Source organism: Clarias gariepinus, chromosome 3 (assembly GCF_024256425.1).
Source record: "Clarias gariepinus isolate MV-2021 ecotype Netherlands chromosome 3, CGAR_prim_01v2, whole genome shotgun sequence".
Classification (NCBI taxonomy): Eukaryota; Metazoa; Chordata; class Actinopteri; order Siluriformes; family Clariidae; genus Clarias; species Clarias gariepinus.
Genome location: NC_071102.1, coordinates 16,867,287 through 16,885,383, shown reverse-complemented (window position 1 = coordinate 16,885,383; position 18,097 = coordinate 16,867,287). Strand labels below are relative to the sequence as shown.

Genomic DNA, 18,097 nt, shown 5'->3' with positions numbered 1-18,097 from the left:
GAAGGTTTGGTATTTGGTACTGCAGTAACAAGTGTCAACAATGCTACAAACCACACGTGTTAGTAATATGCGAGTTCACCAGCTGATGCTTCGATTCTCCCTGACTGAGATTTTAGAAGCATTGTGTCTAATATTTCCTTTTAATTTCGCGCCCTACACAATACTAATAACTTTGTGAGTATGATGATAAAGGAATCTGAAAAAAAAAAATGGATACGTTTTCTATGTCTAAACAAAAAGCTAAAAAAAATTCCCAGAGTGAAAAAGAGAAAGGATTGGCTATTGTTTTTTTTTAAGGAATCAATATCCATCAAGGATCAATAATATAATAATGGGTACCACAAGTTGATGAAAATGAAAGCTTAAGACTGATCGAAACATAAGCTAATTCAATTCATGGAATGCAAAATGTTCAAAGTGAACAAGGGGACTTGATTTTTTTTACTTAATTTTAAGATAGAATAGATTTGAGGAAAATATATATTAATATATGCATATGCCCACATATCAAATTTAATTTTCTGTCTTGTATTTTTTTTATGGACCATTGGGAGGAATTTATTGTTTTGCGACTGATAGAAAACCAAAAATGCCAAAAGCAAAGACATATAGTTCCACACTAGGAGGAGCGGTCATCATGTGGGCTTCCATCAGAGTTTTCAGTTTCTCCTTCAGAGATTGCCTGCATTGGGGCAGTGTATAGCCGGCTGCGAGTACTGTACCTACTGCTGCTGGCTGCAGGTGGGATCCTAGAACGACCTTGCCTAGAGGCAGCGGACATAGTAAGGGTCTTTGTTGAGAAACCCTCAATATTTGTCCTGGGGAAAGTATTGGGAAGGGGCTCTGTGCTGGCTGGAGACTCCATTGGTGAAGATGGTTCCTCTGTTTGCCTGGAAGCCTCTAGGTCACCTAGGGACTTTGGCGTGATGGGGCTCTTGAGAATTTCTGTTGCAGACATGCGGTAACTGGTATCTGTGCGACTGCCCTTCTTTAGCAGCAGTAACTTAAACTCTTCATTGGAGGTGCTGGATTTTTTGGCATTCCGGTAAATGGGTCCTGGTGCTCTCTGAGAACCAGATGCAGGAGTTGTGAGAGTTGGAGTGACTGGACACATTACAGGAAGATTGACTGGACCAGTAGAAGGAGCAACGCTAAGACGACTCTTCCCGTTGAGCTCTCCGGAGTCTTTCCTCCCAAGAACTTTCCTCTTTGATCTAAGGTAATTTTGGAAATTTTACATTTTGTATAGAACCATCAGGAGACATCTTACATACAGTTACAGGATGACATATACTATAAAAAATATTATAATATAATAATTATCATGCATTTTGTACATATTGCATTTAGTATATTTGTTTTTTTAAATTACCTGTGTATCATGGCAAACAGATCTTCAGTCGTGCGTAGTTTATTAGGCGAAGGGAATAAACTATCATCATCACACTTAGAGTCATCAGTTAGAGGAGAATTTGAATTGTCACTAGGCGTTGAGTCTGCGAAAAATTCTTTGTATGTAATGTTGAACACTATACATAGAACATAAATACATTCATGCATTTCTAGTAATATGTTTTAATCTGTATTACCTTTGCTGAAGTAGTCTTCTGTGTCTGGAGTTGACTCGTCCTCGTGTCCATCATGTGAGGCACTTCTGGTAGTGACACATGTCTCATAGGCCTCCTCTTTGTTTTTATTTTCAACAACTATGCAAGTGCGTGATGAGGCTTCTAAACTTCTGGCAGGCACTTTATCTGGGCTGTTGCACAGTACAAAGTCACTCCTTCGTATTTCGGTGTAAGCAGGAGGAGACAGTGTACTGGCTTCCGCCAGAGGTTGTTGTCTGGGTTCTTGGTTATGTTCACAATTATCACTTTCTGTTGACAATGCTTCTTCCTCAGCGGTATACTTTCTGCACTCTGCTTCTTGCTGAGCATCACGGGTCTCACAAGCCTGGGCTGTTGGGGCTAAGAAGTCTTCCTGTTCATTGGTTGGTTGCACAGGAGTTCTAAATGCCGTCATGGCCCAATATGTTCCTGGGCCGTGCTTTTCCTGCCTTATTTTAATCCCCTCATGTTGTGAAACGATGGCTTCTGGAGGTGAGCACTGAGATTCACAGTGCTGCACAGCAGGGGGTTTGTAGGCTGGTGGTTTCCTGTTATGCCTGTTGTCCACAGTCACTGCCTCAACTGTGACTGTCGGACACTTGGGTCGAGTTGACTGATCAGCACTTGAATGCTCAGAACTATAAATGCTCTCTGCTGGCTTATCAGTGGATCGCAGGTGAATTGACTTCAGTACTGTAGCAGTAATAACTGTTTGGGTTGAGCTGGATGCTTCTGCATTCGCGGCAGCACGTGCTTCCGCTAATGCAGCTGCTGCCGCAGCTGCTTTCTGTTTGTTTTGATGAAGGAGGTGTATCTGGTTCCTGTGGGCAAAGGGCTTGATGTGAAGAGCACTTAGGTCAAGGTGACTAGGTGGTGCCTGGGAATCATTATCTCTCCTGCAAGAAGAGCCTGAATGCTGCTGCTGCTGTTGGAGAGAGGAGAGTGATGATTTTCTTTCTGGCACTTTGGGTTTCCTCTTGCCACTCGTTGGGGACAGGGGAGCTGGGAAGAATGCAGATGGAAAGGAAGATGTAGGTGTCTCTGACTGACTGGAGTATCCACTTGATGGGGATGCCAGTGCTGCAAGTTTTTCAGGAGACCCTATTCTAAGGTCACCTTCATGTGGTGGAAGTGTTGGTGAGGTGGGCCTGGACCTGGGGCAACAGGCCTGAGTTTCCAGATTCTCTGGTGACTTAACACATTCAATAACTGTTGTACCCGTAGCTGTGCTGGAGTTAGACAGTGACCTGTAAGGATCACTAGATTTCAAGTCATTAAGGAGCCAAAGGTCTGCATAGTCTGACTGCACAGCACCCTCATCCTTAAAGGAATGTGTGTCAGAAGAACTAAATGGAGAGGAGCAGTCTAGCATATCTCTGATATTCTCTACACCCCAGGTGCCAAGCTGCTTGTCACACAGACCTGCAGTATCTAGGTGCCTGTCAGAACCAGCCAACTCCAGCTGCAGCTTCATCTCCCTGGAAGACAAAGGCAGGGGCAGCTCACTATTAATCTTTGGTTCATTCTGCTCTTGAACATCCGTACTACTGCTTGTTTCCTTTAAAGAAGAGCTACGTTTTGGTGGGGGTGGCTTAGCCTTTGGTTTTCTTAAAGAAACACATCCTCTTCCATGTGTACTCATTTCCTTGTAATCTGGTTGAGGGTATTCATCCATACCAGGTGCAATGTTCCCACTTGGGCCACAGTCAGGGTCAAGGGCTGCATAGTTGCAATAGCTTCTGCTACCTTTAAGACCACAGTCCAAATGCACAGAGGTGTAGAAGCCTTCAGTGTCAACAGTGTAAAGTGTAGAACTCTCTAATATTTCACCCGATGGTTGCCCACTAAAGCATTCATAAGTTTCTCCACTTGAATAACTGGGACAGCTTATGCCACTTTCATCTTCCCGTGAGCCCTTTGGGCTAAAGTCTGGAGGACAAGGTTGATCCTGCTGGTCCTGGTTACAGTTCCACTCCCCATCACTAGCAGTACTAACACCTGCATCATCCATTTGATCTGTAGCTGAAGAGGTGAATGAACTGGACCTGTGTCCCTGACCTTGTGACCTGTCCATGTGGAAGGGGTCAATTATGAATCCAGTAGTATCGTCAATTATATGAGACCCTGTGTTGAGAGACAGTTCAGAATCACAGTGTGAGGAACCAGTCAAGGGCGGTGAGGCAGCTGGTGGAAGTGTTTCTGAGGTCTGCGATGGGCATGTTGAGCTGCTTCCGCTCCAGTTTCCACTTGAAGATTGATGGTCTTCTTTATGGTCAATCTGGCTACCAAGCACACCTGTGGTGGAAACTGAGTGGATGGGGCTGCTGAAGGTGTCTGAACTGGAGGAGATCTCACAGCTTCCCATATCAGAGTTACGTGGAAACCGGGACCTACCCCTCTCAATCCAAGCATTTTCAGAACTACCCCCATGCTGTATAAGTTTTAAACTTTCCAACTTGAGATCTGGCATGGCTTGGTCATCAGTGCTCTCCTCCCCATCCTTTATCATCCCTCGTCCTGAACCTGGCAGAAAGTCCTCAGCCTCATAAGGAGAGAGCTCTTCATCATCCTCCTCCTCCTCCTCCTCATCATCATCATCACTGTCATCTTGATCATTGTCCCGTAGTCGACTTCCTTCTCGGGGCAAACTTCTTGAACGCAAACGAGTTCCCAAAGCAGTGGTATAGGCTGCATCAGAGCGATCTGGTAATGAAGTGATATTACCAGTGGAGTGAGAGAGGGAAGCTGGAATTCCTTGGCCCCTCTGTGCACGGATTCGCCTTCGAGATGGAGCAGCAATCAAGAAGTCATCAGTCTGACAGCCAGAGTCCTTTGTGTTTAGCGCCCGTCCACTAAGTGACAGTTCCTCCTGGTAGAGGGACATTTGTGGGTTGCCATGGGCTACCACAGATCGTTCTCGAGCCACAGGAGATTCATCTGAATCTGGAAAAATTTAAGAGCACAATACAAATAGCATTCAAGTACTGATTTAATCAATTAGATACACCGAGAAAAAGTTTAACAATAATTTAACAAAGTCATTGACAAATACCATATCTCTATGTCATTATATTTAAGTCATTAGCATCAATGTTGATTAAAAGATAATTGTAAGTATGTATTTGCTAAATCATGAACAATACCACAGGATCCCAGTATTGTGAGTAAGTCAGCAGTTTTTAATTTCACATAATATATCATATTATTCCTATTTATTGCCTGCACAATGATACCAAGAATAAACAAGTTGATTTTAAACATGTTTATTTAATAGATGGTAGTTCAATATTTATAAACAACAACAACAACAACATAATGTTATTAATGAAGGTCCTACAAACCAATGTGGTTAAGGGGTTATCCATGTTACTGCTAGTTGTTGAGCAAATAGCAATAAAAGCATTGTACAAGCTATAATTTTTAGCTATTATTATTATTATTATTATTATTATTATTGTTGTTGTTATTCTTACATGGTACCTTCTTTTGCAGCTTTATAAATTGCAGAAAAATGTAAACGAACAAATAACGACAACAAACAACCCTAATTTAAATGAGCAGTGCATCAGGATCTCATACCCATGTCTTGTTGTACCCGTCTGGGAATTCCTGTGATAGTTTTCCGTCTCCTTAGTTTCCTTCGCCGCTGTAACACAGACTGGGAATGGACCAATGAGCAGCGAGCACTGGCTTCTCGGTCAAATCCTGCACCTGCAATCCAAAACATATACGTAGCTTCAAAAACAGGTGAAGGTATCCTTCTTACTTCTTTGCATTAATACAGGCCTTACAGTGTTAGATATACAACAAGTTTTTGGACATTTAAAAGTAGCTGAGAAACAGCTTTAAAATCTAGAAAAATACTTTTTTTCACATATTTATTTTAGCAGAATGAAATACGTTTCCAGAAATATCTTGTTAAGAAACTTGTTAAGAAGATTGGGTCATAGCACTGGGTCAACTTTATAGGATCCCTGGAGCAGATAAGGGGGACTCAAGGGCCCAATAATAGCAGCTTGGTACTGCTGGGTCTTGAATCCTTGACCTTCTAATTAATAACTCAGAACCTTAACTGTTGAGCCATGGCTGGCCTTGGCAAAACATTACTGCCTTTTTTTGTGCAAAATCCCAGTACTAGTCAAAAGTTTGGACACCCCTTCTAATTCCATGGTTTTTCCAGATTGTTTTTATTAGATTTCTTTCTACACTGTAAAGGAATGCTGAAGGCATCCAAAATATGCAACTGTTCTCTTTTGAACAGTTGATGTTGAGATGTGCCTGATACTTATGCTCTGTAAAGCCTTCATAATGCCTCAAATCTGAGGTGCTGTTTGTTAACTGGTGATTTCTGAGGCTTCTAACTCTAAATTAACTTTTACTTTGCAGCAGAGGTAAGTTTTGGTCTTGATTTTCTGGGAAGGTCTTCAGTTATATTATGGTGCTTTATGGGTTTTGCAAGTGCACTTGCTGTTCAAGAATGGTGAAAAACTATATATATAGTATATTATATATATGTATAATAGTATATATAAAAGTCTTTTAAACTTATTATATGCTGTACCAATTTTGTTATATATGTTTATCATATCTGCCTAATTATGTACAAAATCATTCAGTATTTCCATATATAACTTAAAAATTTATAACACTCCTGGGATTTGCATAAAAATAGAAAGAAGCGAGTGTGACAAAGTTACCAGAAGAACTCATATTCTCCAGCAAGCTCAGTAAAACCTAAAAACTGTTTCACTTATAGTACTGTGCAAAGGTCTTGGGCACATATGGCATAAGCAAAAGATGCTTTTGAAAACATTTCTGCATAAATTTTTTTACAGCCATGCATATATTCTCCTGTAATGTTATTTATTTATTCATTTTTAAGTTATATATGAAAATATTGAATGATTTTGATTGTAATTATGCAGACATGATAAACATATACAGTATAACAAAATTGGTACAGCATATATTATGGTGCCTAAGACGTTTGCACAGTACCAATCAAACATTAGGGTGCAAGTTTGGATTTATTTTCTAAGCAACAGTCAGTTGTTATTTTAAGACATGAAGGTCAGCTGTCCTGGAAACGTTCTTGCAAGAACAGTATTGTCAAGCATTGCATTTAAAAAACCCATCAAGCACCATAATGAAACTGTCTTTCATGAAGACCATTCCAGGAAAGCAAGACCAAAACTTACCTCTGCTGCAGAGAAGAAGTTCATTTTGAGTCACCAGCCTCAGAAATCTCCAAGTGCCTAAGAATTTTGAACAGTACTGTATATATATATATTAGATCCTAACCAGTTATTATGTTTGTTAAAAAAATCTTTAGCCTCTTACAAAATTTTGTTGGCTCCCATGCATCGCGTGTTTATGATCTTACATATGTTCTATGCTTACTCAGGAATGAAGTCCTCACATACTCCAGATCACTTTAAAAATGCACTACATTCAAATAATAATTTAACTGGCACCCACTCACAATATTAATATAGTAGAATTATAAACAGAACTATACCAGTAACATTTATAGGGATGATGCAGGATGAGATGACTTGAGAGTCATTCTTTATTCTTTCATCTGGTGTGGGGAGTGGTAGCGCTTTCGACCAGTTGGTCTGCTTGTCCAGTGTGGTGGGAATGTTTGGAACGGGACACTTGGGTCTGTGGCTCAGAGCCACCAACTCCCCATCTGTAGTTGTATTGGTTCCAACCTGAGTCAAAATAATTTTAGATGAGTTATATGGAATGGCTTTGTAAAAATGAAAGCACACAAATGCATTCAACCTAGGCAGGAACCAGGTTTTCAGCATGTAAACATTACATATTATTTTTCCTTTAAGGAAGGAAACGCAGAGAGAATAGAGATAAAAGAGAGGCAGAAATAGCTGGAGAGGAAAGGAAATACAGATGGGGAACTGTCAGGCAAATATCCAGAGTCAGGAATTTGGTCAAGATCCTGTTCCATTAGTACAACAAAGAACACAGGAAAGGGTGTCAAAGATTTCAGCACGGTTGCTCCTCACCGTAGAAGCTCTAAAATCTCCTGCTGGATAAACAATGGCTTTAAAGCATTTCGCTGAATGTACACACTTCATTAGGTACACCAGTACATGTTAATGCAAATATCTAAATAAGCCAATCACATGGCACCAACTCCATGCATTTAGGCCATGTCCAAATGTAAACATGGTCAAGGTGATCTACCAAGCATCAGAATGGGAAAGGAAGGTGGTTTAATTGACTTGGTGCCAGATGGGCTGGTCTGAGTATTTCCGAAACTGCTAATCCACTATGATTTTTACAAACAACCATCTCTAGGGTTTACAGAGAACAGTCTGAAAAAGAGAAAATATCCAGTGAGCATCAGTTCTCTTGGTGAAAATGCCACATAAACAACATGAATGAATGAATCTACTGTATCCTGCCTTGTAACAATGGTTCAGGCTGCTACTGGTGGTGTAATTGTGTGGAAGAGATTTTCCTGGTACATTTTGGGCATCAACTGAGCATTGTTTAATTGTTATAGGCTACCTGAATATTCTAGCTGAGTACGTCCATCCCTTTATGACCACCGAATAACATGCCGCAAATGTCACCAAGCTAGAATAATCTCAAACTTCTTGACAGTGGGTTCGCTGTACTCAAATGGTCTCAACAGTCACCAGATCTCAGTCCAATAGAGCACATTATGGATGCACAAAGAAGAGTAAAAAAAGAAGAGTTTCACATCATGGATGCACAGCCGAAAAATCTGCAGCAAGAGCGCGATGCCATCATGTGGACCAAAAAAATATTTTCTATCACCTTGTTGAATCTATGCCACATAAAATTAAGGAAATTCTGACGGAAAATGTGATCCAACTGGCCAAAGAGTGTATATTTGTATGTTGCTAAGACAGCTGAAGATGTTAAGAACAGAAGTTTGAATGAAATGCAACAAAGTAAGACATGACAGCATAAGGCATAGCAGCCATTTAGAGAAGTACATCTACCAGAATTGCTCTACTAAAAGAAGCGTTGGAGAAAAGAAAATGAAGTAAACTCAGAAAGACATAATGTAAAACTTATTTTAACAATTTAATTTAGTCTGCATAATTTTTTAGACACATGACATCATAGAAAATGTTATATTTGAACCCTAGACCCTTGCCCTTAATGATACCCATTCGTAACCAGACTGCAGGGAGAATACCTTTCGCATCCAGGGGATGAACACACAACAAGTTGGAGGGGAAGTGGAACGACAGCACTCATGCTAAAAATAAAAACCACACACACAAAAAACAAACAAACAAACAAACAAACAAACAAACAAACAAACACATGGCTCAACTATGAATAATAAAAAAATAATAAAACAATAATAATAATAATGGCAGCATGACCCAAGGGAAGATCATCATGACACTAAACATTCTTTTTCTTTTCTATATGGGTTAGAAAAGAAGCTCATATTTCCAAAAAGTATTATTATTTTATTAATAATAACAATAATGATAATAATAATAATAACAATAATACAGAACATAAAGCTAATGAGCCAGACAATGAAGCTGTGGGAAAGAGTAGTGGAAGCTAGGTTAAGGGCAGAGGTGAGCATTTGTGAGCAGCAATATGGTTTTATGCCTAGAAAGAGTACATCAGATGCAGTATTTGCTTTGAGGATGCTGGCGGAGAAGTACAGAGAAGGTAACAGGGAGTTGCATTGTGTCTTTTTAGATTTAGAGAAAGCGTATGACAGGGTGCCAAGAGAGGAGCTGTGGTATTGTATGAGGAAGTCTGGAGTGGCAGAAAAGTATGTTAGAGTGGTGCAGGACATGTATGAGAGCTGTAAGACAGTGGTAAGATGTGCTGTAGGTGTGACAGAAGAGTTTAAGGTGGAGGTGGGTCTGCATCAAGGATCGGCTCTAAGCCCCTTTTTGTTTGCTCTGGTGATGGACAGGATGACAGATGAGGTAAGACAGGAGTCCCCATGGACTATGATGTTTGCAGATGACATTGTGCTCTGTAGCGAGAGCAAGGAACAGGTGGAGGAAAATTTGGAGAGGTGGAGGTATGCTCTGGAAAGCAGAGGAATGAAGGTTAGCCGCAGCAAGACGGAATACATGTGTGTAAATGAGAGGGACCCAGGAGGATCGGTGAGGCTACAGGGAGCAGAGGTAAAGAAGGTGCAGGATTTTAAGTACTTGGGGTCAACGGTCCAGAGCAACGGAGAGTGTGGAAAGGAGGTGAAGAGGCGGGTACAGGCAGGTTGGAATGGGTGGAGAAAAGTGTCAGGTGTGTTGTGCGATAAAAGAGTATCAGCGAGAATGAAAGGAAAGGTGTACAGGACAGTGGTGAGACCAGCAATGCTCTACGGCTTAGAGACAGTGGCGCTGAAGAAAAGACAGGAGGCAGAGTTGGAGGTAGCAGAGCTGAAGATGTTGAGGTTCTCTTTGGGAGTGACAAGGATGGATAGGATTAAGAATGAGTTTATCAGAGGGACAACCCACGTTAGATGTTTTGGAGATAAAGTCAGAGAGGCCAGATTGAGGTGGTTTGGGCATGTTCAGAGGAGAGATTGTGAATATATCGGCAGAAGGATGCTGAGGTTGGAACTGCCAGGCAGGAGGTCTAGAGGAAGACCAAAGAGGAGATTTATGGATGCAGTGAGAGAGGACATGAAGTTAGTTGGTGTGAGAGAAGAGGATGCAGAGGATAGGGTTAGATGGAGGCAGATGATTCGCTGTGGCGACCCCTAAAGGGAACAGCCGAAAGACAAAGAAGAAGAAGAACAATAATACAGAACACATGATTTGGAATAAGTTAAAAGGTTTTGGACCAATTTGACTAAATTAATAGGACACAAAATTCTTATATTGCATATATTATGACACATGACCTGGCTAATACATGAAAATAAACTTCAACCATTTTTCAAAGAAATTTAGATCTTTTCCATTATCATTTACCTTTCTCTGTGCTGGCTGAAGCTCTACCTCTCTCGAAGGTCTCTCCTGCTGCATTATGAGAAAAAAATAAATAAATTGCACATAAAGAACCATAAGTCTGGTTTGAGACTTTGTATATATCGTAATGATTTCTGAAAGAATCTTCCATTCAATGACAATCACATTTATTCAATTAACCTTTTTTTTTTTAAAAGATAAAATTAGTAAAAACAAAGGTTAATGCACTACAAAAATGCATGTGTGATGATTGTAACCCATGCAGGAATAAAAATAATAATAATCCGGACATCTGGGAATGAACGCATGACTTTTTAAATTACACTTCTAACTTTTGTATTTAATTACAAAGTTATAAAAATCAACTGACAAAAAGTGTGAAATCAAGATTGTCCTGATTTATTTAGGCGGGATATAAAAAGGGGAAAACGCTGGTAAGGCACCATGGATTGTAAAAAAAAAAAAAAAAAAGATGTTCATGCTTCTTATGAATCCAAATGGCAACGTTATAGCAAAAACAGCACCTGGATAACTTTCCTGGGGAGAGTTTGCATGTCTGACTCTCTGATGCCTATTTCCTGTTCCAAGTGTTAAGGGAAAAAGAAAAGTAGGATCCCGAGATTTCAGTATAACTCAGACCAGAAAGCATACAAACATTACTAATCAAATAGAGGTATGGCAAAAAATAACTAATCAAATGTCATATTGGTGGGTCAGAAGTGTTTCTGAGAGCCAGCTGATCACTGGACATTAAAAACCATGTCACTTACCTTCCTCTGCATCGTCTGATATTCAGCTCTGTCCACCTGCGCCATGAACACAATGGAAAAAAGCTTAAAACAACTTGTTTTAATGTATTATAATACATTATATTAATACTAATATTATTGCATTACTAAAAAAATATAAAAATTTGACAATACATGTGAGCAAATGTTAATTCATTTACAATATTTTCAAGCAGCATATAAAGCCCAAACGCCATTTTACAAGGCTGTTCATGTCAAACCAGGACTATGAAGAAATCTCTCAGTGTTTTTAACGTGAATCGGGCAGTCTGATCATGTCTCCAGCATACATTAAAAATTTTCTTGATGGTATCCAAGCACGAGTATACACTGGGATAAGTACGTTAGTGTATTTACTGTGTTCTGTTATTCTGGACAATGAAAAGTCCCAGTTTGATCTGAACACCCTTCATAGGCACTAGTGTTGTACTATAATTACTATGTATAATAAGACTTACCATACGTGAGTGTCGACTCTTCTGGTCCTGCCTCCTGATGGAGTGAGGGGAGGGGAATGTGGGCATGGGCGGAGCCACCGAGATGGATATGGTGACTCGATTTCGCTCTCTGCTGGTTGAACGCTGACGCTGCTCTGTATAGGGGACAGTTTGGATTAGCAATACATTAGAACAGAAGGGTGGACAAATGTCTGGAAAACAAATCCCAGTTATCTGTGGTTTAGTCCATCCATGTTCCACCTGACACTTTGGCGACAGATACTCTCCATCCTGGAGATATATCCATCGCTTCTGTTGCAGTTACTTTAAGGGCTTGGGGTGCCAGCTCGATTGTCATTCACACCATGGGAAATTTGTGAACGCCAATCAGCCTATTCTGCATGTCTTTGAACTGTAGGAGGAAACCCACCAAGCACCGGGAGAACATGCAAACTCCATGCACACAGACCTAAGGCAGGAATCGAACCCTCGACCCTAAAAGTGCAAGGCGACAGTGCTAACCACTACTCCACCGAGTCACTGTTATATGTGGTACTATAGAGCTTTTTTGCACAACGGTTCGGTTTTATGCAGGTCTGAGTTTGTCATCTCTAAGGTACCGTCAGTATTTCTACAAAGCATTTGGTCCACACCAGAAACATCAAATATAGTCAGTCATCAATGCCAGATTTCCACCCTAATAAGAATCGGTGACTCATCAACATCTGCTTATAGCACTGTCGATTCCACAGCTGTCAAGAAATGTCTAAAGATTGAGCTTGTCCTTGAACACAACATCAATGTCTATTCATGAAATAGTCAGGAAAATAAGACATTACTAATCAGTCCTTGAAGTCTACTTTAGTATGAGGATGTTTTTAGGGCTTGTGGGTTGTGAAGACATCCCTAATAGGTCTGTCCAGGCTGTAATTGTCCTGTAGACATCCTGTTGGGGACAAATGACTTGTGCTGATTACGGTTACATACATCATTATGCACTTCATCACAGCTTTATGATTGGCTCAGTGAAGACCAGGTCCTTGTAACCCTGAATTCCTTTCACTTGGAGGCGCTCTTGGACTTTCAGGCAGACAAAACAATTTCTAGGTAAATAAACATTTTTTGCTTTTTCTCTGTGTTAACACTGACCGTCAGATAGATCAGAGAGTGAGCTGAACCTGGGACTTTTGTAACGGAGACACCATGCTGAGTTTTACAAGCTCTACAGTGTTTGCTTTGAATAAAATTGAGAAGCACATGTGACATTAATTTAAATAAAATCACACATTCCTACATGGAGCAAAGAAGCAAAAGCTTAACTGTATTGGTAAGTGGAAATTACAAAAACACTAGGGGGCAGCATAGGCCAGGTATTATACACTTATCCTCTTGCTACTTGCAAAACTTGGTATGCTGTATTATTCACTCACTCACTCTACATCTATACTGCTTTCTCCTGTATACAGGGGCGCGGGGGGCTGGAACCTATCCCAGAAAACTTGAGACATGAGGCGGAGTACACCCTGGATGCACACGCACACACTATAGACAATTTGGGAACACCAATTAACCATATTTTTGGACTGTGGGACGAAACCGGAGTACCTGGAGAAAACCCACCAAGTATAACGAGAACATGCAAACTCTACGAGATGGCAATCGAGCCCGGACCCTGGAAGTGCAATGTGACAGTGATTACTACAAAGGATTTGCAAATAGAATTGCTTCATGCTGATAAGTTTAAACAAAGTGACAACAAAACTTTTTGTTCTGATATTTTAAAGGGACTAACACTTAAGGCTATAAGGTTCCTTTTGTGCTTGAATCTAGTAACAATAAAGATGATTTTGAGTACCACCTTTCACATAACCTCCATCTTCTGCCACCCATGCTTAGCTGCACTTACAAAGCCCTAGCACGTAAAAAGAGATTCGATTTGGACTTTCAATGAACATCTAACAGAATATCCTTTATCAAAGCAGTAAAGCAGAGTTAAGAGTGAATTGCAGTTAATGAGAAACTATACCGGCTTACCTCTGTGCAGTGCCCGTAGACTGAACTGGGCATGGCGGTGCAGCTCTTCCAGACATGGCAACCGTGTGCTGGGGTGAAACAAGTTGTGCTGCTGATGCCATGGGGCCTGATAGTGGGATGTTAACTTACTCTCTGCGTCCAGGTTCGACACCGCTGTAGAAAGACGCACACAAACGAAGACGGACAAATATGGTGAGAAGTCGAGGTCTTCTTCAGATGCACTACAACGACAAAAATTCACTCACAAATTCGGAAGCCCTGAAACTTATAGGGTGTAAATATAGTTGCTTTAAACTATGCATGGGCTGCCTTGTGTATCCCGCAGTTGCTTTGTGCCTAGCTTGTGCAGGTCCTCAGAAATTAATGCTCCATGCCCACAAGATGCAATAACTGGTGGGGCAACGACAGGCACGTAAAAAATGGCGGAAACCTTGTATGGACTAGTATTACCCCTGCATGTATTATGTGTCTTAAATTTCAACATGGAAACTACAGTATGTTTGTTTATTTTATGCAAAACTGTCTGACTGAATTCTTTATACTGCCCCCTACTGGAACTGTCCGGTACAGTACATAGGAAAGTACTTTATGTAACAAATATTCTCACAACGGTTCCATTTGACTGCATGGTTTCACAAGCAAGTATATTTCTACTCCTGCAAGTTCCTTTCCCTGACACAATGCCCCGGTGCACAAAGTGAGCTCCATGACACAGTTTTCCAAGGCTGGAGTGGAAAAACCCTAATGTTCCGCCCAGATCCAGCTCTGTCACCTCTTCTAACAGGTTTTAGAATTATCAATATTAATTCTTGTTGAAAAAGACGAAATGTAATTACTTGGACGTATTTTGATTCATATTATTAACTCGAACTCAACACAACTCACACATCTACATCAAAAGACAGTTCAAATTTCTTTCCCCCGATTTCTGAAACCTCAAAAGAGAGAGGGCAAAAAAAAGCAGACCATCTTCTCTCCAACCCTCTTGACTCTTTTTCCTCTTTAAAGCAGCATCTGCCCATCAGTATGCACCGTGCGGCTGTGCCCACGAATAGCCCAGAGTCAGCCGTATCTAAGCAACCCTTCATATCTAATTTACAGTGAATTAGCAGATCCTTATCAGACCACAATCGCCAGCAATAACAAGAAATGTCCTTTTTTTTTTTACCAACAAACAGACACAGCAAAAGTGTGTGTGTAAGCAGGAACAAAAGAGAGAGATAATATTAACTGCCTCTCTTTTCTCCTTCCAACATCATGCTTAAAGATGTATTTAAAAAAATACGACATAAAAACTTACACACACTATATAAATACCGTACTTTCCGGACTATAAGCCGCGACTTTTGTTACACAATTTCAACCCTGTGGCTTATGCAGAGATGCGGCTAATGTATGCATTTTTTCTAACGGCCGCCAGGGGCGCTCGAGCAGAAAAGGTAAGAGTGAGACATGTGTTGTCGAGGAAGACGCAAGTCACAACCGCTAATAAACACCATAGAAGAAGAAATTTAACGTACGGTAACTTCGCGCGCTTTGTACATGAATAAAATTAGCATAAGCCTACCCTCATCATGGAAAATGCAAAAAGAAAAGCATATGACGCAGCTTTCAAGTTAAAAGTAATCGAGCTGGCCGATAAAGATGGAAACAGAGCTGCAGCACGTAAATTTCGCATAGATGTGTCGATGGTGAGACGCTGGAAACGGCAGCGGGAAGAACTGGAGCAATGTAAAAAGTCGAAAAAAAAAGAAAAGCTAAGTTATGTTATTAAAACATTGAAAACTCTTTTTGTGTACCGTCTTTCTTTGTAAATATTCCATGTTTCAATGTGGGCACATGCGGCTTATAGTCAGGTGCGGTTTATGTATGTACAAAATGGTTTTTCCTTTAAAATATGTACTAGATGCGGCTTATAGCCAGGTGCGGGTTATAGTCCGGAAATTACGGTAAGACACACACGCTCCCAATCATACACTACAGGCAATTTGGAAATGTCAATTAGAAGCTGTGATTCAGAAGCTGTGATGCTACCTGTTGCACCACTAAGACATTGCAGCGATCATGCAACTGCCTCGAGTGGATTTTATAGGTGTGTGGCCAAAATAATGCAATTTAATTAAATCCTACCTAATATGTTGTAATTCTTTAAAAACCTTTCTTGAATCTGAGATAATTAAAACCCAGAGTATTTTAGTCATTTTTGATTAGCTGTTATTTAAAAAAATAAATATACATATATACATAAATATATACAGAAACACATGATCATGTTTTTATGTTTTTTCTGGTTGTTGTTTCTATGACCAAAATAATAATAATATGCTTTTGATGATGATGATGATAATAATAATAATATGTCGTAATATGACATCATTCTCATATTCCAGTAGTGGTACAATTTACACAAAAAAGTGATGATAATTGGTGGCACAGTGGTATAGTGTTTAGTACTGTCACCTTGCACCACCAGGGTCCGGGTTTGATTCCCGTCTCTGTGTGCATGGAGTTTGCATGTTCTCCCCGTGCTTGGTGGGTTTCCTCCCACAGTCTAAAGTTATGCAGTTTAGGTCAACTGGTGTTCTTAAATTGCCCGTAGTGTCTGAATGCGTGTGTGAGTGAGAGTATGTGTGTTTGGATTGGCAGCATGTCCAGGGTGTACCCTGCCTCATGCCCTAAGCCTCCTGCCCAGTATAGACAATGAGTGAGTGATAAGTTTAGTTCTACCTAAAATATCCACAAAAGCTGGCACGGATCTGTGGTGCTTGTGTTTTTATAAATGATGAGTTCTGTAGTGTGTATATGAATTCTTAAGGGTTTATGCAAAAAAGAAAAATAGAATAATTGAATAAATAAATCGCGTTTGGCGTGTTGGTGATGTATAAAGTGCTAAACATGAATTGGAGGATGTCTTGGCTGGATTGGTGCACTGTTACTCCCATCCAACATCTAGCAATAAATCCAGTTTGTACATGAACTGTAAATACTTGGACATATTGCAGTTGTAAGAATCTGCCAAGCATAATCCTGTAGCTAATTTATTTCCATTACCTGGTTTCTTTTTTATATTGTCTAAACTGTGAAAAAGTGAATTGTTGAGACATTACATAAAATTGAGACACAGATTTAGGTGTCTAATAAACAAAGTGATGAACAAACACAACGATAACGAATTCATTTCTAATGACAGCAATAAGGTGATGTCTATTACACCAGTGTACTGATTTTAAAATAAAAAGACAGTATGTTCAGTGATACAGACCGTTTTTAGCTCTTAGCAATTCTTGACTTCTTTTTCTCATACTGCTTATTTCCCTCAATATCCTCTCCTGAACTTCCTTTCTCTCTCTCTCTCTCTGTCGGTAATGTATTAAATTATTTCCTTTCTTTTCTCCACTTGCCGTCTTGCATCTCCTGTTCTATCACTTTACTTCTTTCATTACCACATGCACTTATCTCCTGAGCTGTGTGTCTTAATGAGCAAATCAGATCAGATGCTGCAGTGTTTCCCAGCACACACACACACTCTATTACTCAGCGTATCACTCAGTTTCTGCTTTGCATTATCATAAAACCAGCGCTGCGGAGCAACAATCTGACCTCTACTGAGCACAAGTCCGACACAGCTCTGAATTAGGACGTCTCTGAAGCGAATCCACCATATGGTGAGATACGGAAAGGGGCAAAATGAGTGCTGTTTTAATCACAATCACTTAGACATACAAACAGCTCTAAAGCAGCACTAATTCCACACATTAATTATGGCGACTGACGTCTGACACGCAGCACATAGCGCGAGGAACGAGTTAGTTTTAAGATCTGCTGCAAAGACAGAGGCCTTTAGTTTCTGCTCAAGCATGTACTAAACGCATAGGCGTCCTACCTGCAGCATGCTCCCCCTGTCCTGCAGGATTACTCTTCTTCTTTACCCTCCTCTTCCTCTCCTGCAGGCCCAGAATGGGAGTTTTTCTGTGCGAGTTGCCCATTCCTCCGTGGGGCAGCTAACACCAGAATGCTAGCGGTGCCCAAATGGAGAGATCAGAGCTCTGCACCTGCTCCTATTGCCTTCTTTCTGTCTCTTGTGCTTTCTATCCATCTCTCCCCCCCCCCCCCCTTTCTCATTCTCCCCTCTTTTGCTCTCTCCAATAGGTGCATGGTCAGCACTGTAAGCTCTCTGCCTGTGGCAAACTACATACAGTACACACTCCCCAAAAAAAAGAAATAATAGATCTTTCAAGAAATTATCCACAGGAAAAAAAACTTTAACAATTGTTTTTTTA

General features: G+C 40.5%; 1 protein-coding gene across 1 annotated transcript in view; it reads right to left on the bottom strand.

Moving 5' to 3' along the window:
* Positions 1-396: 396 nt before the first annotated feature.
* nhsb (Nance-Horan syndrome b (congenital cataracts and dental anomalies)) overlaps positions 397-18,097 on the bottom strand; it is an 84,960-nt gene continuing 67,259 nt past the window's right edge. Inside the window, exons 2-12 of the mRNA XM_053493256.1 lie at positions 13,818-13,970; positions 11,805-11,938; positions 11,329-11,364; positions 11,083-11,136; positions 10,562-10,609; positions 8,803-8,865; positions 7,126-7,321; positions 5,187-5,318; positions 1,590-4,550; positions 1,373-1,496; positions 397-1,214 (exon numbers count right to left, since the gene is read on the bottom strand). Coding sequence (XP_053349231.1) covers positions 620-1,214; positions 1,373-1,496; positions 1,590-4,550; positions 5,187-5,318; positions 7,126-7,321; positions 8,803-8,865; positions 10,562-10,609; positions 11,083-11,136; positions 11,329-11,364; positions 11,805-11,938; positions 13,818-13,970 — 4,496 coding nt within the window. The 3' untranslated portion in view covers positions 397-619. The remainder of the gene's footprint in view (positions 1,215-1,372; positions 1,497-1,589; positions 4,551-5,186; positions 5,319-7,125; positions 7,322-8,802; positions 8,866-10,561; positions 10,610-11,082; positions 11,137-11,328; positions 11,365-11,804; positions 11,939-13,817; positions 13,971-18,097) is intronic.